A 24,844-nucleotide genomic window follows, 5' to 3' on the forward strand; every position below is an offset into this window, starting at 1 on the left:
GGAGACTTAATAGAGGTGTTTAAAATTATGAGGGGGATAGATAGAGTTGACGTGGATAGGCTTTTTCCATTGAGAGTGGGGGAGATTCAAACAAAAGGACGAGTTGAAAGTTAGGGGGCTAAAGTTTAGGGGTAACATGAGGGGGAACTTCTTTACTCAGAGAGTGGTAGCTGTGTGGAACGAGCTTCCAGCAGAAGTGGCAGAGGCAGGTTCAATATTGTCATTTAAAGTAAAATTGGACAGCTGTATGGACAGGAAAGGAATGGAGGGTTATGGGCTGAGTGCAGGTTGGTGGGACTAGGTGAGAGTAAGCATTCGGCACGGACTAGAAAGGCAGAGATGGCCTGTTTCCATGCTGTAATTGTTATATGGTTATATGGTTGCTATACACGAATGCTCCGGATGGCTCTTGATGTGAGTTGGCAACAGCACATGACGAACGTCGAGCTCTATAACAACCTACCGATGCTCTCCACTAAAATCAAGGCGAGAAGACTGCAACTAGCGGGGCACTGTCTACACCACCCCGAGCTACCTGCCAGCCTAGTCATCATATGGGAGCCCAAGCACGGGAGGATGAACCCTGGGTGCCCTCCCCAGACTATGGTCAACACGCTCCTAGAAGACAGCGACACGGTTAATGTAGATGAACTGAACACACTGATGAGGGAGAGGGAGAAGTGGAGAGTCCGTCACCGTGCCCGACGCCGGCTCCCTAGGCCTGAGTTGATGTAGATGCTGCCTGACCTGCTGAGTTCCTCCAGCATTTTATGCGTGTTTCTCTTTATTTTGTAAGTTTTGCTATTCATTTTGTACTTCTGTTACAATCCTGTAGCTGATGGAAACTGGAAATCAGTGGGAAGCAGGCAGTACAGGCAGTGTCTGTGAGGAACCTGAACTACGTTTCAAATCAGGGCCTTTACAGCCCTTTCAGCCTGCTTTTATTTTTACAATACAAACATTTATTCACTCACAAAACCATAAGTTTACAGAACCTTTAACAATTTCAAATTAAAATACGTTTACTATTATCTTCGAAGCACTCAATTCTTGGGTGGCCACTGATCTTGGAGCTTCCCCCACTATACCCATAGAGACCACGTGTTCCCTCTCCAAGAACACCCAGACACGGACATAACCCCGGGAAAGGGAGAATCCTTGACCTGTGAATGGACATCTTGGCCAGACCCAGGAGCAAGTCCAGTCGGAGCTCCCCTAAGTGGCCACTCCACCTCCGTGAATGAAGAATATTGAAAAACATTTAACACTTCAGGAAAGTTTTAATGGCTGCTGATTTCAGAACAACTCTGAACTTTTTGTTTGTCTCAACATTTATATTCAGTCAGACATCAAATATTAATGCACAGTACCTAAAGAATCATCAAAGATTCATGTAAAATAGGCAATTTCAGAGATGCTCAGAAAGTCAGACATTTTATATAAAGAAACACACAGTCGATGACCTGTGAACAGAACTCAGAAAGATTAGGGTTAAGATTAAAGGCTGATTTATACTTGTGCGTCAAATGTACGCCATAGGTATGGTGTAGCCGCGAACCCTACGCTGTATCTACGCTGAACCCCTACGCCGTAGCCTAACGCGATCCTCTCCCAAAATGTAACTATGCGTTGCGGCCACGCAAACCGAAACCACTGTGTTTGGTCCACTTGGTAGCATCGTGTTTCCTCCTACGCTGCAATAGCTTCCCACCGGGCAACTGAAGGGCGGGGAAGGAACTCTGGCTGCAATGCTTCCCATAAAGCTTTACAGACCTCCGAAATTATGGAGGACCCTGTGCTTGACGCCAGTTTGTAGTTAGCTGCTACAGTCTGTTGACTTCCACCCGAAGCTAAAACTCGAATGGTGATTGCCAGTCTCTGAGTATACTGTGCGTACACTGATGCGAAATAAATGGTTGGAGACGATGAACCAAATCGTCAAATCTACCTGCCGACATCCAAAAATATTTGAAGTGCATTTCCTCGTCCATGTCTCTCAGTGGCCGGACAAGCACAGAAAATTCACCCTCCTTCAGTTTCAGTCGGCATTGTTTGAAGTTTGAGTTTCAACACGAAGAAACACAACACAGTGGCATAGAAACCCCAGCGCCAACTAGCATTTTGGCGGTGAATTGCAGAGCGACGCAGACACACCAACGCACAAGTATAAATGCTCACAACAGCATAGCCCACTAGCGTAGGCTACAGCGTAAGCTCGTACGCACAAGTATAAATCAGCCTTTAAAGAGAGATGAAAGCTCACAGGCACCTCTACTTTCTCCAAAGGCTCAGGGAATTCGGCGTGATCTCTGATTTCCTTTGCACCCTATCCAAATTCATCACAGTTTCGTACAGCAACTGCTGAACCAATTCCATGACCTGTGGACTCACTTTCCTGTGGGCAGAAGGTACAGAAGCTGCCTCTGTCTCCCATCTCCACCCCTCCTTCCCTCCCCACCCAACTCTTACATCCCTCCTCAGTCCACCAGTCACTTCAAGCTCTGGTTAGGCCACACTTGGAGTACTGTGTCCAGTTCTGGACGCCTCACTACAGGACGGATGTGGAAGCATTGGAAAGGGTACAGAGGAGATTTACCAGGGTGCTGCCTGGTTTAGAAAGTATGCATTATGATCAGAGATTAAGGGAGCTAGGGCTTTACTCTTTGGAGAGAAGGAGGATGAGAAGAGACATGATAGAGGTGTACAAGATAATAAGAGGAATAGATAGAGTGGATAGCCAGCGGTTCTTCCCCAGGGCACCACTGCTCAATACAAGAGGACATGGCTTTAAGGTAAGGGGTGGGAAGTTCAAGGCGGATATTAGAGGAAGGTTTTTTACTCAGAGAGTGGTTGGTGCGTGGAATGCACTGCCTGAGTCAGTGGTGAAGGCAGATACACTAGTGAAGTTTAAGAGACTACTAGACAGGTATATGGAGGAATCTAAGGTGGGGGCTTATATGGGAGGCAGGGTTTGAGGGTTGGCACAACATTGTGGGCCAAAGGGCCTGTACTGTGCTGTACTATTCTATGTTCTATGTTCTATGTTTCCTCTCTCGAAGCAAGTTTGTTATCAAAGTACTTGTATGTCACCATAGACAACCCTGAGATTCATTTTCTTGTGGGCTTTCACAATAGAACAAAGAAACACAATAGAATCAATGGAAAATTAAACACAAGAACTTAACAACTAATGGGCAAAAGAAGACAAACTGTATAAATACAAGAAAGCAAATAAACAATAACAATAAGTAATAGATAATACTGAGAATATGAGTTGTAGAGTGCTTGAAAGTGAGACCTCAGGTTGTGGAATCAGTTCAGTGTTGGGGTGAGTGAAGTTATCGACACTGGTTCAGGAACCTGATGGTTATGGGGTAACAATTGTTCCTGAACCTGGTGGTGTGGAAACTAAGTCCTTCCTGATGGGAGAGGCAAGAGGAGATCATGGCTGAAATGGTGGGGTCCATCTCCCCTCTCCACTCTCGGTCTTCCTGCTGGCTTTCAGTCTGGAAGGTTGACAGTTCTTCCCATAGATGATGCTTGAGTTGCAGCGTTCCTCCAGCAGATTGTTTGTTATTAGATAGAACATAGAACAGAACAGCATTGTTCAGACCCATCTAACTTTGTCAGAGATCAATCTAACCCATCCATCCCAAGTAGTCCTCCATTTTTCTATCATCCGTGTGCCTATATGAGAATCACTTAAACATCCCTTACGTATGACAGGAAGAATTGGATCAGCCCATGACTGAATGGCAGAGCAGACTTGATGGGCCAAATGGCCTACTTCTGCTCCTATATCTTATGGTCTGATGGTATTTGCCTCTACCACCACCCCAGGCAGACATTGCAAGCACCCACCTCTCTGTGTGTAAAATATCCTCCCTCCGACATCCCCTTGTCCTTTCCTTCAATCATCTGAAAATTATACCCCTCATGTTGGTCATTTCTGCCCTGGGAAAAAGTCTCTGGCTATGCTCCTTATCTTCCTGTACACCTCTACCAAGTGACCTCTCAAGGTCAAAGTCACAATAAATGTTATTATCAAGCTACATATATGTCACCATGTACAATCCGAAGATTCATCTTCCTTTGGGCTTACTCAGCAACTCTATAGCTTAGTAACAATAGCATGGTCAATGAAAGATCAACCAGAGTGCAGAAAACAACAAACTGTTGAAGTACAAATATAAATAAATAGCAATAAGTAACAAGAACATGAGATAAAGAGATAAAGAGAGGTCATTGGTTGTGGGAACATCTCAATTGATGGGCAAGTGGGCGAGGTATGATGCGGTGACATATATGTACTTTGATAATACATTAACTTTGACTTTGACTTTAACATTTAGTTTAAATTGGCATCAAAGAATTTCTCTACAACGTGAACCAAACAGCTTGTCCGGTGTTGTACTATTCTATGCTCTCAGGTTTCAGTGCAGCGAGAGCCAGGGTTGGGGATTTTAGACCATAAGACATAGGAGCAGAATTAGGCCATTCGGACCATCGAGTCTTTTCCACCATTCCATCATGGCTGATATCATTATCCCTCTCAACCCCATTTCTTCTGCCTTTGCCCCTGACTAATCAAGAACCTATCAACATCCACTTTAATTATACCCGATGACTTGGCCTGCACAGCCATTTGTGGCAATGAATTCCACAGATTCACCAACTTCTGGATAAAGAAATTTCTCCTCATCTCTGTTACAAATGGATGTCCCTCTATCCTGAGGCTGTGTCCACTGATCCTAGGCTCTCCTCTGCACATCCACATTTTTTCTGAGGATTTTCTTTCTGTGTCAGGGGCAGATGTCTGTAAGGGCGTCAAATATCGTACATTCTCCCCATGACTACGTGGGTGTCCTCCGGGTGCTCTGGTTTCCTCCGACAGTCCAAAGATGAACCGATAGTTGGATTAATTGGTCATTGCAAATTGTGCATGATTAGGCTGGGGTTAAATCGGGGGTCGCTGGGTGGAGCAGCTGAAAGGGCCAGAAGGGTCTGTTCTACACTGTATCTCTAAATAAATGAATATTAAAGACCTTTAAGAGATGTTTTGATTGGCACATGAATGTGAGGAAAATGGAAAGATACGGGTATTGTGTAAGCAGAGGGGATTATTAATTGTTGCATATTTGTTTACTAGCTTAATTGGGTTGGCTCAATAATGTAGGCTAAAGGCCCTGTTCCTGTGTCGTACTATTCTATGTTCTATTAGCACCCCTGTGGATGCAAGGTCAACCTTTCTGACTTCTGATTTTGCTGTCCTCTCTGTCTTCCAGTTTGCATGTACAGGGAGCCATCGATGCACGAGATTGGGGATAAAGCTGTGCGCTCGCGGAAAAGTTCAGGAACGCCAACCATGAACGGAGGCAAAGTCGTCAACCAAGAGGAATGCACATAGCAGGAGCAGAGGGGGGCAGGGAATTTGAACTCAATCACAGGCACAATTTACATCATATAAAAGCAAAACTGCATTCTATACAATCCAGAAGGGAGGATTTTTATGAACACGTGAGTCCTCAACATTAACTGATGAAGCCATTGCCTGAAAGAGAATAACTCAATCAGGACTTATTCCTTATTGTTTCCTCATGCAGAACTCTCCACCTTTGTGGGAAACTCAGCTACGAAACATTAAATGAAAAAAGAAACTTAAATTACCCCAGAATATGAAATTAGAGAAAAATAAAAGATCTCAGAAACCAGAAGCATTTCTCCTGCTTCTCAGCTGGTGAAAATGTTGGACCTGAAGATGGGATTGCACTTGGAAGCTGCCATCCAGATTCCATTCTCACTCAACGAGTCGAGCCAGACGGCAGCTAACTCTCTCTGTCCCAAAGGTCTCAGGTCATTTGGCCCAACTATTCACAACCAGGCCACCTTGTACACCCCTGCATTACTAGGAAATTATGGACACTTGAATCAGAATCAGGTTTAATATCACTGACATACGCCATCAAATTTTTTTGTTGGTCCATTGGTCAAACCCGCCCCAAAAATATTCGGATGTTTTGCAAACTGGCTCAGCAGAAGGATGCCCAACTCTTGTTGGGTTGAGGGTGCCACTGCTTTTGCCTTGCTGAACGGTCGGCTAGTGGGAAGGACGCAGTGTTTCATGTGACTTTTCACACCTGATGTTGCCCCATCTTTCATCCCCGTCACCCACCATGGAAGCTCTCAAACCTTTCCCAAATCCAAGCTCCTGGCTGTTCCCTGGGGAGCAGAGCAGTCCCATCTTTTCCGAGGGGGCCGGATCTGTGTGCACACGCGGATTGAACGACCTCAATCTGTTGCAACATAATAACCGCTTTGTAATTCACCCATTGATCCAGTACTGAGTCCCTAAATGCTTTTCCCTTCATCAGCCAGTTGTTTAATGGGGAGAAGACAGGAGAATGGGGTTGAAAGCAATAATAAATCAGCCATGATGGAACGGTGTGCAGACTCGATGGGCCGAATGGCCTAATTCTGCTCCTAATTCTTATGGTCTTTGGTTTAGTCATTCATTCTTTTGACTGATTTGTTCTATTACTTTAGGGATTGTGAAATTGCCAATGAACAGACTTAAACATGAATCTTAAGCCTACAAGAACACTTCTGATATTGTTCTTCCGTGTACCATAATCCTATAGAGTGTACTCCTGCCTCTCCTCCCACCTTCCTATTCTGGCTTCTTCCGTCTTCCTTTCCAGTCCTGATAAAGGGTCCTGGCCAGAAACATTGCCTCCTTATGCCTCTCCATAGATGCTGGCTGACCCGTTGAGTTCCTCCAGAATTTTGGTTGTGTTACTCCACAATTCCAGCATCTGTGGAATCTCATGCTTAGCAGAAGAGATTCTACAGATGCTAGAAATCTTGAGGAAAACACACACCGAAACGCTGAAGGAATTCAGCAGGTCAGGCAGCATTTATGAATGGGAATAAACAGTCGACATTACAGGCCAAGACCCTTTATCAGGACTGGAAAGGAAGGACACAAAAGCCAGAATGTGGTGGGGGAGGGGCAGGAGTACAAGCTGGCGAGTAATAGGTGTGTCCAGGTGAGGAGGGAGGCGAGATAAAGTAAGAAGCTGGGAGATGATAGGTGGAAGAGGTGAAGAAGGACTGAAGAAGAATGAATCTGATTGGAGAGGACAGTTGTCTATGGGAGAAAGGGGCACCAGAGGGAGGTGATGGGCAGGTGAGGAGAACAGAAGAAATAAGAGGGGAGCCAGAGTGGGGAATTGGAAAACGAAAAGTGGGAGGGAGGGAATACGACCGGAAGTTGGAGACGTCACAGCAGATGCTGTCAGGTTGAAGTCTACCTAGAGGGAATATGAGATGTTGCTCCTTCATGCTGAGCGTGGTCTCATCGTGGCAGTAGAGGAGGCCATGGACCGACACTAGCAGATAGAGGGTCAAACGTTTAAGTGCATTAATCTGGACATTTTAATTATATTCTTCAACTGTAAGCCCCTGTTTGAACTCAGCAGCCTTGACAATGAGTAGAGCGACCCCACATACAAATTGTGGAGATCCAACCATTCCACTGTACCACTGTTATCTTCTTACTAAAGTGGTACAATTACAGATCGATTAATGGGAATATCATCATCTCTCAGTGCAGAGAATAAGGGCCAATAGAAAATCAGCCGGTGTTCTGTATAAAGTTTGAAGCCTGTTTAGAGTTTAGAATGTAACTCAGGCCTGTAGATGTTTATATGCAGTCAGTAGCCACTTTATTAGAAGCCTCCTGCACTTAATAAAGTGGCCACTAGTGTATGTTCATGGTCTTCTGATGACGTAGCCCATCCACTTCAAGGTTCGATGTCTTGTGCATTCAGAGGTGCTCTTCTGCACACCACTATTGTAACATGTGGTTATTTGAGTTACTGTCACCTTCCTGTCCGCTTGAAACAGTCTGGCCATTCTCTTCCGACTTCTCTCATTAACAAGGTGTTTTCACCCACAGAACTGCCCCTCGCTGGATGTGCATGTGCATGTGTATTTTTTTAAATTTTTCACACCATTCTCTGTAAACTCTAGAGACTGTTGTGTGCGAAAACCCCAGGAGGGCACAGGACAACGTCATACCTTCCCCAGAAGTCATCCCAATAACCCAGATTGTAGGAGGCTTTGCAGAGGGTACAGAAGAGATTTACCAGGATGCAGCCCTGTATAGATCCTTGGAGATGTGACGCCCGGGAAATTGAAGCTGATGATTCTGCAGACGCTGGAAATCTTGAGCAACACACATGAAATGCTGGAGGAACTCGGCAAGTCAGGCAGCATCTGTGGAGAGGAGTAAAGAGTCGACATTTCATCAAGAGTCTGAAGGAAGGGGGCAAGACAGATTAAGAAGGTGGGGGGAGGGGAGGAATACAGTTGGCAGGTGAAACCAGGGGATGGGAAGGTGGATGGGTAGCAGAGTGGGTGGGGATTGATGTGAGAAACTGGGAGATGATCAGGTAGAGAGGTAAAGGGCTGAAGAAGAAGAAATCTAATCGTTCCTGCCATCGTAACAGGAATAGATTTCCCCTTGTCCTTACCTACCACCTCATGAGCTTCCACATACAGTACATCATTCTCCAAAGCTTCTGTCATCCCAGACGGGATCCTACCACTGAGCAGATCGTCCCCCGCACCCACCTCCACTTTCCTGAGGGACTGCAGTCTCCGAGACTCACTTGTCTTCCCACTGCTCACCCTGCAGGCAGGACAAGTGTCACCTCTGTCGCTTCTCCTCCCTCGCCAGCATTCAGGACCCCCAACCGTCCTTCCAGGTGAGGCGACACTTCACCTGTCAGGTTGTTGAGATCATTCACTAGAATTGCTGCTCCTGGTGTGGCCTCCTGTATATCAGTGAGACCCGACGCAGATTAGTGAACCACTTCATCAAACACCTTTGCTCTGTCTGCTGTGAAAGATGGTGTGTGTGTGTGTGTGTGTGTGTGTGTGGTGTGTGTGTGTGTGTGTGTGTGTGTGTGTGCATGAGTGTGTGCATGAGTGTGTGTGTGTGTGTGTGTGTGTGTGTGTGTGCATGCACGTGTCTGTGTGTGCACGAGTGTATGTGGTGCATGTGTGAGAGCGAGAGATACTTCCACTGTGTGTGTGTGTGTGAGTGAGAGTGACTTCCACTCTGTGTGTGAATATGGAGAGAGAGAGAGAGATACCTGCAGTGTGTGTGTGTGTGAGAGAGAGTGAGACAGACAGACAGACAGAGAGAGCTGCATTGTGCCAAGTCATTGGGTTTATTTATGGCGGAGGTTAATAGGCTCTTGGTTAGTAAGGGCATCAAAGGTTACAGGGAGAAGGCAGGAGAGTGGGGTTGAGAGGAATAATAAATCAGCCAGGATGGAATGGAAGGGCAGAATAGACTCAATGGGCCGAATGGTTTAATTCCATTCCTATGCCTTATGGTCTTACAGAGATCAGCAGTTTGTGAGCTACTCAAACCACAGTCACTCCACAGTCAAAGTCACTTCGATCACATTCCTTCCCCATTCTGATGCTTGGTCTGAACAACAACTGAACCTCTAGACCATGTCGGCATGCTTTTAGCCACTGAGTTATTGATTAGACATTTGCATTAACCAGCAGGTGTACAGTTGTACCTCATAAAGTGGACACTGACTGTATAGTTCAACCGACGAATAATCCAAGGTCAGCCTTTAATCAAAAATATTGAGTGATTTATGAATATCAATAAAAGATGCACAGGACTGAGGTAGCTACTTTGTGCTTCAAGACGTTTGAGTACTTTATATATAGTATAATACTTGTGGGTACATGTAGAATAATAGACAGCTGTCTTAATAGGAAGCTCTTTAATTGATGATTCGGGATTAATGTGTTAGATTTAGAGTGATAGAAGATTCACAGAATTGATTTACTGGGTGGAATTAGGAGGTTCACAGCGTTGGGTATGAGTAATTTTCAAAACAGCAGCAAATACTGAGCCACATGACATCTAATCGCTCAGTTTAGACTAAGCAGTATTCCAAAGCAAGTTATGTTCTGGAAGGTAATTGAAGAGTAAAAGTTGGGTTTTATATATAGAATTCTAAGATAACAGTGTGTGTGGTGTTTAAACCATCAAATCCCTCTGGCAGCATGTAACAAGCTCTTTGTGTATGTGTTAATTTTAGTCTCTATAAATACCTGGTTGAGGAACAGGATGAGTAAACAATGGTCTTGAAATATTTCCAACCTTTTCATCTTTATGCACTATAAATAAAAGAACAATAAATATATATTTTATGGAACGCAGTGAGAAATTACCCTATTAATGATAGTATAATTGGGAGTCATAAAACTCATACAGTGTCCACCCATTTACTTCTGGACGCTGAGTGGTTTTATGAAGGTTGGCAGAAGAGTCAGGTTGTTTCCTCCAGGGTTATCACAATCAGTGGCGTAAAGTGTAGAAATCATGGGATGGATGGAGATTTTAATGGAGAAACCTACTGAAATCATAAGAAATATAAGCTTCTGCAAACGGGCTTGAAATACTCAGAAGGCCCACCTCTTGAGGCTGTTCCGCTATTCAGTAAGATTGCAACTGGTTGCATAAAAGGTGTCCACTTTCCAGCCAACCTGTACAACCACCAATTTCTGAACAGGTTTACAAAGATACTGCTGGACTCAAGGGCCTGTGTTTTAAGCACAGGTTGGGGAGGATGGGTCTTTATTTTGTGGAGTGTACGAGAATGAGGGAGAAACCTTTACAGAAGTGTTTATCATCATTAGAGGCATAGATCAGGTTAATGTTTTCAACACAAGAGATTCTGCAAAAGCTGGAAATATAGAGTAACACACACTAAATGCTGGAGGAACTCAGCAGGTCAGGCAGCATTAATGGAGAGGAATAATCGTTCAGTGTTTCTGGCCAGGACCCAAGTCCCTGTTGAAGTGTCTCGGCCCAAAACATCGACTGTTTATTCACTTCCATCAATGCTGCCTGACCTGCTCAGTTCCTCGTGCATTTTGTGTGTGTGGCTAAGGTTATGTAAACAATATTTGCTCCAGAGTAGAGGAGAACAAAACTATAGATTTTGACTGAGAGGAAAGATTTAACAGAGACCTGAGGGGACAACTTTTTCCATAGAGAGAGGGTGTTAAGAATAAAAAAACAAGCTGCCAGAGGAAGTGGTTGAGGGAATAACACCATTTTAAAATCACTTTGCTAAGTAATTGGATAGGAAAGGTTTAGAACCTGGGGCCCATGGACCCAATGCTTGATGGTATTGGGCCATGGCATAAAAAAGTTTGGGAACCCCTGGCTTAAAAGGATATGGACCAATTGTAGGCAGATGGCACTATCTCACTGGGCAGCACAGTCAGCGTGGACAAGTTGGGCCTGTTATATTTTGTAACTCCAAAACATAAAACCAATCGAAAGAAAAACAAGGGAGCCTGAGAGATGCATGTTAACTTCATTTTTACTTGAAGTGAGGTACATGTACGTGATACGGTGGCGTGATGAGACATGCTATTCATGTATTTTTACATATAACCCATAATGAATTATGTAAACAACAAAGAATGCTTAATCAAACTATATATTTACAATATTACTGAAATATTAAACACAGCAGGGACATAGGGTGGATATGAAGATGTTTGAGACTCATCGAAGATGAAAACTGGCACTTTGGCACAAGTTGATATGCTTCCACGTGATTGGCTGATTAGATATTTGCATTAACTGTAAAGCGAATTTTTGCATATTGTGTACTGTTCCGGTCACCGAATTATAGGAAAGATGTCAATAAAATTGAGAGAGTATAGAGGAGATTTATTGGGTTGGCTGGGTTTCATCTCCTAAGTTACAGAGAAAGGTTGAGCAAGTTAGGTCTTTATTCTTTGGAACGTAGAAGGTTGAGGGGGGACTTGATAGAGGTATTTAAAATTATGAGGGGGATAGATAGAGTTGACGTGGATAGGTTTTTTCCATTGAGAGTGGGGGAGTCAACAAGAGGACATGAGTTGAGAGTTAAAGGGCAAAAGTTTAGGGGTAACATGAGGGGGAACTTCTTTACTCAGAGAGTGGTAGCTGTGTGGAACGAGCTCCCAGCAGAAGTGGTTGAGGCAGGTTCAATGTTGTCGTTTAAAGTTAAATTGGATAGATATATGGACAGGAAAGGAATGGAGGGTTATGGGCCGAGTGCAGGTCGGTGGGATTAGGTGAGAGTAAGAGATCGGCACGGACTAGAAGGGCCGAGATGGCCTGTTTCCATGCTGTAGTTGTTATATGGTTATATGGTTAACAAGCAGGTCCTGACAGAGGGTCTCAGCCCGAAACGTCAACTGTACCTCTTCCTAGAGATGCTGCCTGGCCTGCTACGTTCACCAGCAACTTTTTTGTCTGTTGCAGCTAATAAAGTGGCCACTGAGTGTATCGTTTAATCAATGGATAATCCAAGGTCGGTCATCAGTCAAGAGGGTTCAATGATTTACATATATGAATAAAAGATGAATAGGAGTGAGCTAGCCACTTTCTGGTTCAAAGTGTTTGATTAGCTTAGATATAGCAGAATACTTGTGGGTATATGTAGGCAGTTGTGCTGATAGGAAACTCTGTAATTGAGGGTTCTGGATGGATGGGTTCGCTTTACAGTGATAAAAGATTCATAGAATTGATTTACTGAGTGGAATTAGGAAGTTCAGGGTTGAGCTCTGAGTAGTTTGTAAACTGGTGTTCATGTGTACCTAATAAAGTGGCCACTGAGTATATTTATACGTTAACTACTATTGACACAAGCAGACATTACTGCAACACTGACGTGCAAATTTAAATTGCTCTTCATTGCTATGCATCATGCTTTGTTTCCCTTTAACAAAATCTAATTGAAGTTCCTACACCTAATTATTGAAGCCTCTGCTTGGGGAACGAGATCCTTTCTAATCAAGCTGTCTGGGCCCATCATCGTCTTATTCCAGTGCAAACTGTGTTCAGTTTCCTTTCTCTCATCAGGACCTGAATAGTTTGGCATCGTTACTGAGAGAACAATTAATGTTACCCATGTCCGAGAGAACTGTCTTCCATGAAACTCTGAGAATGAATTCCTTCCAAGTGTTGGATTCTGAAGTTTTTAATCCAAGTTAAGAAAGGAGCAAAAAAACTTGTTGCATCATGGTTGTTTTATTAAGTGCTAGCAAAACAAAGATAATTGGAAGCGGAGAGTAGTGGGAGGGAGGGAAGATGGAGGAGCTCCCTGGTCAGCTCTTTTTGTACTGTTGATGAAAAACATTCCATTCAAATTTGCAGATAAGAGTTAACGAATTGGAAAGGTCCAATTTAAATAACGCAACGCAAAGAATCGTACGAATCTTACCACAAGGGCACTCACTGAACAATTGCATATACACACTGTGACCACCAGGAAGTGTACTAAACAGATACATGTATATAAGTAGTGTGAGAGGGCATGTGGCTAAGTGGTTAAGGACTAGCGACCTGAAGGTCGTGAGTTCGAGCCCCAGCCGAGGCAACGTGTTGTGTCCTTGAGCAAGGCACTTAATCACACATTGCTCTGCAATGACACTGGTGCCAAGCTGTATGGGTCCTAATGCCCTTCCCTTGGACAACATTATGGAGAGGTGAGACTTGCAGCATGGGCAACTGCTGGTCTTCCATACAACCTTGCCCAGGCCTGGGCCCTGGAGAGTGAAGACTTTCCAGGCACAGATCCATGGCCTTGCTAACGGATGCCTTTAAATATAAGTAATTGTGTAAAATACAAGCAGATAATTAGCTGTTAAACAAAACACACAAAATGCTGGAGGAACTGAGCAGGTCAGGCAGCATCTGTGGAGATGAATAAGCAGTCAACGTTTCCGGCTCATTGCTTTCTTCAGGACTGGATAGGAAGGGGGCAATTGCCAGAATAAAAAGGTGGAAGGGATGGAAAGTAAGACTAACTGGAAGGTGATAGATGAAGCTAGGTGGGTGGGAAAGGTTAAGGGCTGTAGGGGAGGAGTGTGGATCACAGAGGACCAAGGTGGGTGGGGGAAGAAGAAGGGAGGGAGAGGGAGATGTTTAATTGTTAAGCTGCAAAGAACAATTAAGCAGTCTGATCCAACACAAGACTCCAATGTAGTCGACCAGACCGTCTTGCTCCCACTCTTCATTCAGTGACCTGAACTCACTGACTGCACAGTGAGGGCATTCAAAGCCACAGAGGCCAGTCAGGGGCAAAACTGACTGACTAGCCAGCAGCTTCAACTTCATCTTCAACCACCCACCACCATCCACAGTCTCCATCCTGTGTAGACTGTCTGCTTTGGAACCATGTAATCTAAAGGGAAAGACCATAAGACATAGGAGCAGAATTAAGCCATTCGGCCCATCAAGTCTTCTCCACCATTCCATCAAGGCTGATTTATTATTCCTCTCAACCCTATTCTGCGGCCTTTTCCCCGTAACCTTTGACACCCTGAGTAGTCAAGAATGTATCATCCTCTGCTTTACGACTTGGCCTCTACAGTCAACAGTGACAATGAATTTCACAGATTCACCACCTTCTGGCTAAAGAAATTCCTCCTAATCTCTTCGCTAAAGAGAAACCTTGAATTCTGAAGCTGTACTCTTCCCCCCCCCCCCGCAATTATCAGGAACATCCTCTCCACGTCCACTCTATCTAGGCCTTTCAATATTTGATGGGTTTCAATGAGATACTATCTCATTCTTTTAAACTCCAGCGAGTACAGGCCCAGAGCCATCAAACATTCCTCCTGTCTTAACCCTTTCATTCCTGTAATCGTTCTCGTGAACCTCCTCTGGACCCTCTCCAGTGCTAGCACATCTTTTTCATGTACAGTACAGATTGAAGACAAGCCGGCTGACTTCTTGCTACTCTCCATGCCTCGCACTCTTCCACCCCTCTCCCCATCACCCATCACCTTCCCTCTTTTCTTCTTTGTGTGTCTAACCGAAGTCCCATTGAGACCATAAGTCTAAGGAGCAGAGGAACGTCCTCTTCCCTCAGTCGGTGCCCTCTGGTCCTGGACTCCACCAGTTTGCTTCATCCACTGTTTCTATCTGTAGGAACCATGTTTCCTCTGAATTCCCTCATACATTTCTTAGTAACTATCCCAAACCTCATCCTGAGCTTCTCAATAGAAACACTGGCAACATTTTAGACATGCATCAGTTTTTTTCTAGTGGAAATAGCTCAGCTGATTTTCCCCCCCTAAAGTTCAACTTGTTGTGGCTTTAGTAATAAAATTGCAGGCCCTTCTCATGGCTCCAAGGCCTGCAGACAAGCACAAAAGCAGTAGCCACAAGTCAAGTGGAACAACAAGTCGCTAGTCGCCCTCTGCACCTGCGAGCGGACCTCAAGGACCATCTGACCTGGGGCGAGGCAAAGAGATCTGGCAGAGTGCCGAGTTATGCTCTTGCCTCAGACCCGGGGCCTAGACCACCTGACATGTTGGCATCAGACCCAAGACTTGAACCTCTTTGGGAGGGTGGATCGCTGGGTGCACCTCTCAACGGCAGGCAACACAGGACACACGGAATCGAAGGTGCAGTCAGAAGCCAATCATCTCCACCAATGGAATCAAAAGGAAAATGGAACAAGTGATTTTACTAACAATATCTTTAATTTATTTCAGGGAGAAATGTAAATGTCAATTTAATTCTTTTTTTGGATGTTGAAAACAAAAAGAGCCAATTATCTGTGAACCCTTATAAGATTTTTTTTTCTAATGATAATAATTCGTACTGAGTGTAACCTCTCACAATGTAAATAACTTTTTGCATGTTACAATCTTGTTGAATCTGCATGCAATATATTGCTTAGAAAAGTGGATACGATTGAACTGGAAGGGAGGTAGTTGGGGTGAATATACCAAGTCTGGTGCTCAGTGCACAATCAGAAGGTGGGGTAGAACCCAGTAAAGTAGTACCCCCCCCGCCCCCGAGTGAGTACAACAGTGGGCAGCCCTGGCTCATGTCAGGGGGCTGATGGAACATTAGTTACTGTACATCAGGAGCAGAAATCCCCTTCATAAAGGAGAGGAAATTTCACTGGACAAGAAAATTGGTCAAGCCTGTACTTGTTACATTCACTGCAGCCCCCTCCATCACCCTGTTTTTTGCCTTTCTCTAACATCAGCCCACCACCCATACACTGCTCTCACTGGGTCCCCTTACCCGCCCCAATTGTTTCCATCTGCCCTCCCCACCTCCCTCTTTTAGTTCCATGATCCACCTTCCTCTCCTATCAGATCCCACCATCTGTGCAGCCCTTTGCCACCTCCACCCATCACCTCCCAGCCTCTGTCGTTATTCCCAGTCTCCATCCTCCATCTACCCATCACCCTCCTCACCTGGATCCACCCGTCACCTCCCAGCCTCTGTCGTTATTCCCAATCTCCATCCTCCATCTGTCCATCACCCTCCTCACCCGGATCCACCCATCACCTCCCAGCCTCTGTCGTTATTCCCAATCTCCATCCTCCATCTACCCATTACCCTCCTCACCTGGATCCACCCATCACCTCCCAGCCTCTGTCGTTATTCCCAATCTCCATCCTCCATCTACCCATCACCCTCCTCACCTGGATCCACCCATCACCTCCCAGCCTCTGTCGTTATTCCCAATCTCCATCCTCCATCTACCCATCACCCTCCTCACCTGGATCCACCCATCACCTCCCAGCCTCTGTCGTTATTCCCAATCTCCATCCTCCACCTGCCTATCACCCTCCCCATCTGGATCCCACCCATCACCTGCCATCTCTTGTTCCACTCCTTACCCCTCAGCTGTTAAGAGCAATTATCTTTCAGTCCAGATGAAAGGTATTCACCCAAAACATCAACTGTCCCTCCATAGATACCGTGTTCTTCCAGAATCTTGTGCGTGGCTCCAGATTCCAGTGCCTGCAGACCGGTGTCTCCTGTGAAGTCGTGAGCAGACTTCCCTTTCTTATGATTCAGTCGTCTGAGTCTGGGCAGCAAACCCATGTGGAATGCCCAGTGTTAGAGTTCAGGCTGCTGGATCGTTGACTGAAAAATGCTCTCGCCCACACTTCTGACACGAAGCTAGGAATACCACTCCTTCTTTTCTCTGTTGCTTAGCCACTGACCGAGAGAGAGGAGAGTATGTCTTCCTTCCGGGCTGAATAAAGGAGGAGAAATGACGTCTCTGCTAGCTAGAGGCAGGGTGGGGTGGGGATACAGAGGCTGTTTTTTTTAAAAATCTCACCCCTGACATCACACTTGGGCAGTACCTGTGTTGTACTCCCTAATTCGACTTGTGTTTAACACTGGACAACTAAAACCAAACCGCCTCAAGAACTTGACCCAGCAATATCTAGTACGTCCCAGTGGGTGCTGGTAGCTAGAAGTTAGAGCAGTACAGCAAAGAAACAGACCCTTCGGCCCACAATGTCATGCTAAGCCAATTAAATTAGTAATCAAAAGGCCAAATAAACTAATAAACTAATCCCTTCTGTCTACATAAGGTCCATATCCTTCCGTTTTACACCAATGCAAACCATGCACCTACCACTCTCTGTGCAAAAAAAAACACCCCTTACATGTCTTTTGAAATTACCCTCTCACCTTAACCCTAACCCTCTGGTATTAGGCATTTCAATCCTTGGAAAAAGATATTGTCTGTCTTTACTATCTCATTATCATTATGTGCTGTGTCATATGACATCATCAATGTGTGCCTGTCATATGACAGTGATCATGGTCTTTGTCACCATGATTGTTTTTGCCAAATATTTCTACAGAAGAAGTTTGCCATTGCCTTCTTTTAGGCAGTGTCTTTAAAGATGGGTGCCCCCAACCATTATCAATACTCTTCAGAGATTGTCTGCCTGGCATCAGTGGTCACATAACCAGGACTTGTGATATGTACCGGCTGCTCATACGACCATCCACCACCTGCTCCCATGGTTTTACGTGACCCTGGATCATGGAGCTAAGCAGGTGCTACACTTTACCCAAGGGTGACCTGCAGACTAGCGGAGGGAAAGAGTAACTTACACCTCCCTTGCTAGAGACGTATTTCTACCTCACCACCCTCTACTCTATCTAATCTTATAATGGCCTCTCATAATCTTTCAGATCTCTCCTCAGCTTCTACCGTTCCAGAGAAAACGACCAAGTTTGTCAAACCTCTCGTTATAGCACATGCCCACTAATCCAGGCAGCATTCTGGTAAACCCCTTGTACATCTTCTCCAAAGCCTTGACATCCTTCTAATAATGGGGTGACCAGTTGGTTGCGGGCATTTAGAAATTCCAGTCAGCTAGGGAAAACGAAAACATTGGCTTAAGCAAGCCTGATCATCCAAGCCCGTATCCTCAACACAACGTCCTTTGACCCTGGTTATCCATTGGGAATTGAATCCTTGGTGGTACGGAGATGTCAGTGGCAAGTACAAGTTCAGTTGAAATTCTCCACTATTAGTTGTAAGCTGTAATATTTTCATTGCTTTGATTTGAGGAAACGAGATTTCCTCCCCTAAAGATATATATTTAAGACAATCAAAAAATGTCACGACTACCCTTTCTAACACTAGTCTTTTATTGCCCGTTTAACTGGTGAACCAAATTGTTAAAATGCAGTTTAAACTTTACATAAGAATATAAGAAAATGGGAGCAGGAGTCAGCCATCTGGCCCATCAAGCCTGTGCCACCATTTAATAAGATCATGGCTGATCTGACCATGGACTCATCTCCACCTACCTGCCTTTTCCCCATAACCCTTAATTCTTCTACTATGCAAAAGTCTATCCAACCTTGTCTTAAATATATTTACTGAGGTAGCCTCCACTGCTTCATTGGGTAGAGAATTCCACAGATTCACCACTCTCTGGGAAAAACAATTCCTTCTCATCTATGTCCCAAATCTGCTCCTCTGAATCTTGAGGCAATGTCCCCTAGTTCTAGTCTCACCTACCAGTGGAAACAACTTTCCTGCCTCTATCTTATCTATCCCTTTCATAATTTTATATGTTTCTATAAGATCTCTTCTCGATCTTCTGAATTCCAGCAAGTACAGTCCCAGGCAACTCAATCTCTCCTCATAGTCTAACCCTCTCATCTTTGGAATCAACCTGGTGAATCTCCTCTGCACCGTCTCCAAAGCCAGTAGATCCTTCCTCAAGTAAGGAGACCAGAACTGTACATGGTACTCCAGGTGCAGCCTCACCAGTGCCCTGTACAGTTGCAGCATAACTTCCCTGCTCTTAAATTCAGGCCCTCTAGCAAACTTTTCTCCCCTCAGTCATTTTCCATGCCTCTGAATGTCCCTTTGGCCCATCTACTCAATGCCAGACATTGTACCATTGACTTAAACATGGACCATAGCCCTCCATATCCCTCCCATTCATGTAGTTATCCAGATCAACACACACAAAGTGCTGGAGGAACTCAGCAGGTCAGACAGCATCAATGGAGAGGAATAAACAAATGTCAGTTTGGGCCACGACCCTTTGTTAGGACCTGCCAATGCGGGCCTTGGCCTCTCCCTAGATGCTGCCTGACCTGCTGAGCTCCTCCAGTATTTTGTGTGTGTCACTTTGGAATCTCACCATCTGCAGAATCTCTTGAGTTTAACATGTACTAATACAAACCCACATCCTCTGCTTTCTCCTGGCAGCTCATTCCACTCTCCCAGCACACGCTGAGTAAAGAAATTCCCCTTCAGATTCTCCTTAAATATCTCAGCTTTCACCCTTGTCCACTCATTGAACAGCTACTTGGCCCTGTGAAATTGGCCTTCCCTTGAAACTCCATTGTGTCCCTCCCTGAAAGGAGTTACTGGGAATGGACTGCTGTCTGTAATTGAAGGCAGATTTATGCAAACACTCTTCATGTTCATGCAATACAAGAGCCTAATTTGAAACTACAAGCTGGAGGCAGTTCCAGAGTTAGCGAAATCAGCTCTTTCAGTTTCCTGTACATACAATATCCCTTCCCACGCAATATTTAAATCTCAGACTTAATCACATTATGATCCCCGTAACTTTGGAGTCTATTCCTTTCGTGTATTCGTTATACAACCGTTACCTTCTCTGTACTTACAGTATATATACTCACAAGTATCCAGTTGTCTTTGCAGCCACCTCATTCTCCTCACAGGTCCCCAGGAACCACCAGAGTCAAAATAAGTTTAAGATTAGCTTTGTCACATGTGCATCGAAACATGCAGTGAGATGTGTGGTTTGCACCAACAACCAACACAGTCCGACTGTCGGGGGCAGCCTGCAAGTGTCGCCATGTTTCTGGCGACAACATAGTATGCCCATAACTTTCTACCCCTAACCCATGCATCTTTTTGGAACGTGAGAGGAAACTAGAGCACCCAGTCTTTCAGTCACTGGCATGGTAAAGTATTACGCTGACTGCCTTCCTTAACATCTCAATCTGCCCTAGCTGCTTTTAATTGGGCCTTGTGTTGCTGTGGGTTTGGTTTAGTTTGGTAGAACATTTGACTGACTTGCACCAAATATCCAGTAATGTCTCCATACTTGCTTAACCCATCACCCCTACCAGGCATGGGCCGCCAAAAGCAGCTCGCCAGGATCCTCCGGCCTGGGCCAGTCTTCCCAGTTGTGTAGCCCACCTTTGAAGATCCTTCCTCTCCCAGGAACAAGGTTTTCTGAGCCTCTGTTGGTGTTTCTGTAGCTGAGGGATTTTATGGATGGGGTTGCTAGCTGCATCCCCCAAATCTCTTCCTTTTGCAGCCGGGCTTGGGACTGTCCATGGCAGAGTTAGTGACGTCTCCCAGTGTGGGAAAAGACCTCCCATGGAACGCACCTTCTTCACGTGAACACTCCAGCACTCAGGGTGAATGACAAAGTTGGGCAGGGCCTAGGAGCAGGCTTCTATCTTCTTACCACAGAGCCAGGGTCCTTCGGTACTAAACATGAGGTCATCTTAAAACGTAGTTATCTCAGATTGCATAGGTTCATCGAACCCTAACACTGCGTGTTACCGTTTCCAATGTTCAGCGTCTGGTGGTATTATTTGTAAACGATGAACCTACAGGGGTTGCTCCACTGACTCCATTTGATGTGGGTCAGAAGTCTGACTGATACCAAGAGTGACCCATTAAAACAAAAACAGGGGCAGCTCACCCTCAGAGAGCCAGTGCATGTCCGTTTATTTCAGGAGTTCTCCTGGTTAATGAATTCAGTTTTGAGTGGTTTGTCAATACCCGACAAAAACCTCTTCAATATTTTATCACTGCGGTTTGAGAGCCTGGACTCATTCAGCAAAATTCTGCTTTTCAGTTCCATATTTTCCTGTTTTGTTTCCGGTGAGGTTCCCTGTATATGTAGTTGTTTTTTATCGTTTCAGTCCCGAGCAGCAGGTTGTAAATAGTTCAGTCAATAATTCTACGAATAGATATATCCAGATTAAAGAAAGACTTGCACTTAATACTGCGCCTTTCATACCCTCAGGACATCGCAAAGCACTTTACAGCCAATGGAATACTTCTCAAAGTGTAGTTATCTCTGTAACGTCGTCAGCATGGCAGCTAATTTGCACATAACAATATCCCACAAACAGCAATAAGTGGTAATTCATGGATGTGGGGCCGAGGCAGTTTAACAGGTCAGCCGTCGGTTTGCAGAACAGAGGGTGATTGAGGTCACTGTGGTTGCTGTTCCTGATCGTTTATGAATGGCCTTCTGTGGGATAAATCCCAGGATAGTGGAGGGAATCCTCAACTTCTGGGGTCCAAAATCAGATGGGGTCCCCATGATATGTTTGTGCATCAGTACTCCACAAACTGGTTTGTGTGTGGTCGGGTCTCATGGGCCAGCGACCTTCTCCCACAGTCCACAGTTGCTCTGTTGTGTCCCACAGTAACAGCTTCCGATGCTGGCCGCTCTCAAATCGGCTCCTGGCGGTTTAAGATGACCTTGGTGGAGGTTACCTTGAGGCGGGAGAGAGCCAAGGTCCATTCCCACATGTGCACGGGGCATCGGGAGACTGCAGCAGAGGGGAACCAAGGGGGAAGGGGGAATAGGGACACCAAGCACACTCAGCACCTTCAAAACACACAGAGACCTTGTCATGCTTGACAACAGCTGCTAGAGGCAAATTTTTAATTTCTTAGCTCGTTCAACACATGACTGACAGTTGTCAGGTTTTTGAAGCCATTTCTGTGCGACAGCCCTGGTAGAAGCAGAGGAGACTGAGCCCAGCCCCAATCTCCTTTCCGACTGCTTCAAGTCAAGCTTATACGTGGTCTGCTGAATGCACAAGGTGAAAAGCCAGTCATACAATAAACTCGACACACTGTTGTTGAAATAAATACACAAATAAATAAATCGATCTTGCTTTTGCTCTGCCTCTTGTCTTTTACTGGTTAGAAACTGCAATGCCTCCTTTCAAAGGAGTTATATCTACCCAGCACCTTGTGAAGCACACCTATACACTTTAGAACCAATATGGTACTTTACTGAGATACAAAATGCAGGAAGAAAATATTATAGGAAGGATGTGGAAGCTTTAGAGAAGGTGCAGAAGAGATTTGCATGGATTCAAAAGCATATCACATGAGAATAGATTGAGCGTGCTAGACTTTCCTCTTTGGAGAGAAGAGGATGAAGGTGACAACATCATAGAATATAGAATAGTACAGCACAGTACAGGCCCTTCAGCCCACAATGTTGTGCCGACCATCAAACCCTGCCTCCCATATAAGCCCCCACCTTAAATTCCTCCATATACCTGTCTAGTAGTCTCTTAAACTTCACTAGTGTATCTGCCTCCACCACTGACTCAGGCAGTGCATTCCACGCACCAACCACTCTCTGAGTAAAAAACCTTCCTCTAATATCCCCCTTGAAATGCATAAATTATAAAACGCATAAATCGAGTGGATAGCCAGTGATCCTTGCCCTGGGTGGCAATGGCTAATATAAGAGGATATAATTTAAGATGATTGGAGGAAAGTGTAGGGGGGATGTCAGAGATATTTCTTCTCCCACAGAAAGTCGTATGCGTGTGGAATGCCCTGATAGGAGTGCTGGTAGATACATCAGGAACATTTCCGAGACTCTTAGATAAGCACATGAGTGATAGAAAGATGGAGGGCTCTGTAGGAGGGAAGGGTTAGATTGATCTTAGAGTGGGTCAAAAGATCAGCACAACACCATGGGCCAAAGGCCTGTACTGTTCTATAAACAGCAGGTCGGGCAGCATCTACGGAGGGAAGTGAACAGTCGGCATTTCAGGCTGCTTTCTAAGGCCAGACGGCGGTTCTCAGACACCTCCTCTTATTTAACCCCTGAACCAGGACCCCATTGAGAAACATCAACCATTGACTCCTGCACTATCACCAACCCTGGAGGTGTCCCATCTATGGCCTCCAACTTCATACAAATGAAGGGCCTTGGCCCAAATCACCGACTCTGCATTTCCCTCTATAGGTGCTGCCTGACCTGCTGAGTTCCCCTAGCATTTTGTATATGCTGCTCCAGACTTCCAGCTTTTGCAGAATTCCTCGTATCTCCTTTATTAAAGGGCAATGTCATAATATGGATCATAAGACATCGGAGCTGAGTTAGGCCATTTGGCCCATCCAAACTGCTCTGCCATTCCACCATGACTGATTTATTATCCCTCTCAACCCCATTCTCCCTGTAACCTTACTGATACCATTGTATAGTGAATGTGGAAGCCAGCTGGTGCATGGCAAAATCCCACAAACAGCCATTGGGCCGATTCGGAAGGAATACTCGTGGAGGCAAGAGGAATGGAATTGGGAGCAACACACAGAATGCCCAAGATTCTGAAAAGTTCTAATTCATAAAAGACAAAAGGAGGGGCTGTGTGTTTCATGATAAACTCTCTGCAGTGCTCGTTTTGGCGTACTCGTATTCCTCCGACCTTCAACACCTGACAATCAAATGCTGACCTTTCTATTTATCAAGAGAGTTCTCCTCCATGATCCCGACCACAGATTACATACTACCAGAGGTCGACTGTTATCAAGTACTTGAGATACTGCATGATGCCACCACCACACAAGAAACAGTCCACCCCGACACCTTTCAAATCATAGCTGAGGATCTCAATCAAACTTGTTTGAAGAAATCCCTGCCCAATTACCATCAGCATAAAACCCGTAGCACCAGAGGTCCCCACTGCTGTACTAAGATAGGGAATGTCTGCCGTTCCATGGCCAGATCACATTTCTGGAAATCTGATCACTTGGCTGTCCTTCTGCCTGCATATAGGCAGACACTAAGGAGCAAGGCTCCCAAGGTTAAGCCAACAAAGAGGTGGTCGGGGGACACAGAGCAGCAGCTACGGAATTGCTTGGAATTGGTGGACTGGGTTGTGTTCAAGGACTTATCTGTAGATGTTAACGAATATACCACCATTGTCACAGATTTTATTAAAACTGCCATAGATAGGTGTGTCCCAACAAAATCATTCAGAATCTTCCCTAACCAGAAGCCCTGGATGAACCATGAGATCTACAATCTGCTGATTTGCCAGATCAGGAGCATCCAAGTTTAGTGAGCAAGAAAATTACAAGACGTGCAGCTACCATCTGTGGAAAGCCATATCACGGCAAAGTGGCAATTCCAGACTAAACTTGAATCAATGAAGGATACTTGACAGCCGTGACAGGGCTTGAACGCCATCACCTCTTACAAAGTGAAATCAAGTAATGTACGTTTCCAGATGAGCTCAAAGCCTTCTATGCTCGCTTAGACTGTCAATACATGGAGGAGCCATCAAGAACTCCCACCTCCACCGATGACCCTGTGATTTCAGACTCTGAGACTGAAGTGAGATCATCCTTCAGGAGGGTGAACCCATGGAAAGCATCTGGCCCAGACGGGGTACCTGACAAAGTACTGAAGA

At 45.1% G+C, this 24,844-nt stretch overlaps 1 protein-coding gene across 2 annotated transcripts in view; it reads left to right on the forward strand.

Annotated features, from left to right (window-relative positions):
- Positions 1–22,297, forward strand: part of LOC134345116 (fibroblast growth factor 12) — a 403,897-nt gene extending 381,600 nt beyond the window's left edge. For both annotated transcript variants that reach the window (XM_063045290.1, XM_063045291.1), the window contains one exon: positions 5,286–22,297. In XM_063045290.1, the coding sequence (XP_062901360.1) occupies positions 5,286–5,407 (122 nt within the window). In that variant the 3' untranslated portion in view covers positions 5,408–22,297. The remainder of the gene's footprint in view (positions 1–5,285) is intronic.
- Positions 22,298–24,844: the final 2,547 nt, after the last annotated feature.

The sequence above is a fragment of the Mobula hypostoma genome, chromosome 4 (assembly GCF_963921235.1).
Source record: "Mobula hypostoma chromosome 4, sMobHyp1.1, whole genome shotgun sequence".
Classification (NCBI taxonomy): Eukaryota; Metazoa; Chordata; class Chondrichthyes; order Myliobatiformes; family Myliobatidae; genus Mobula; species Mobula hypostoma.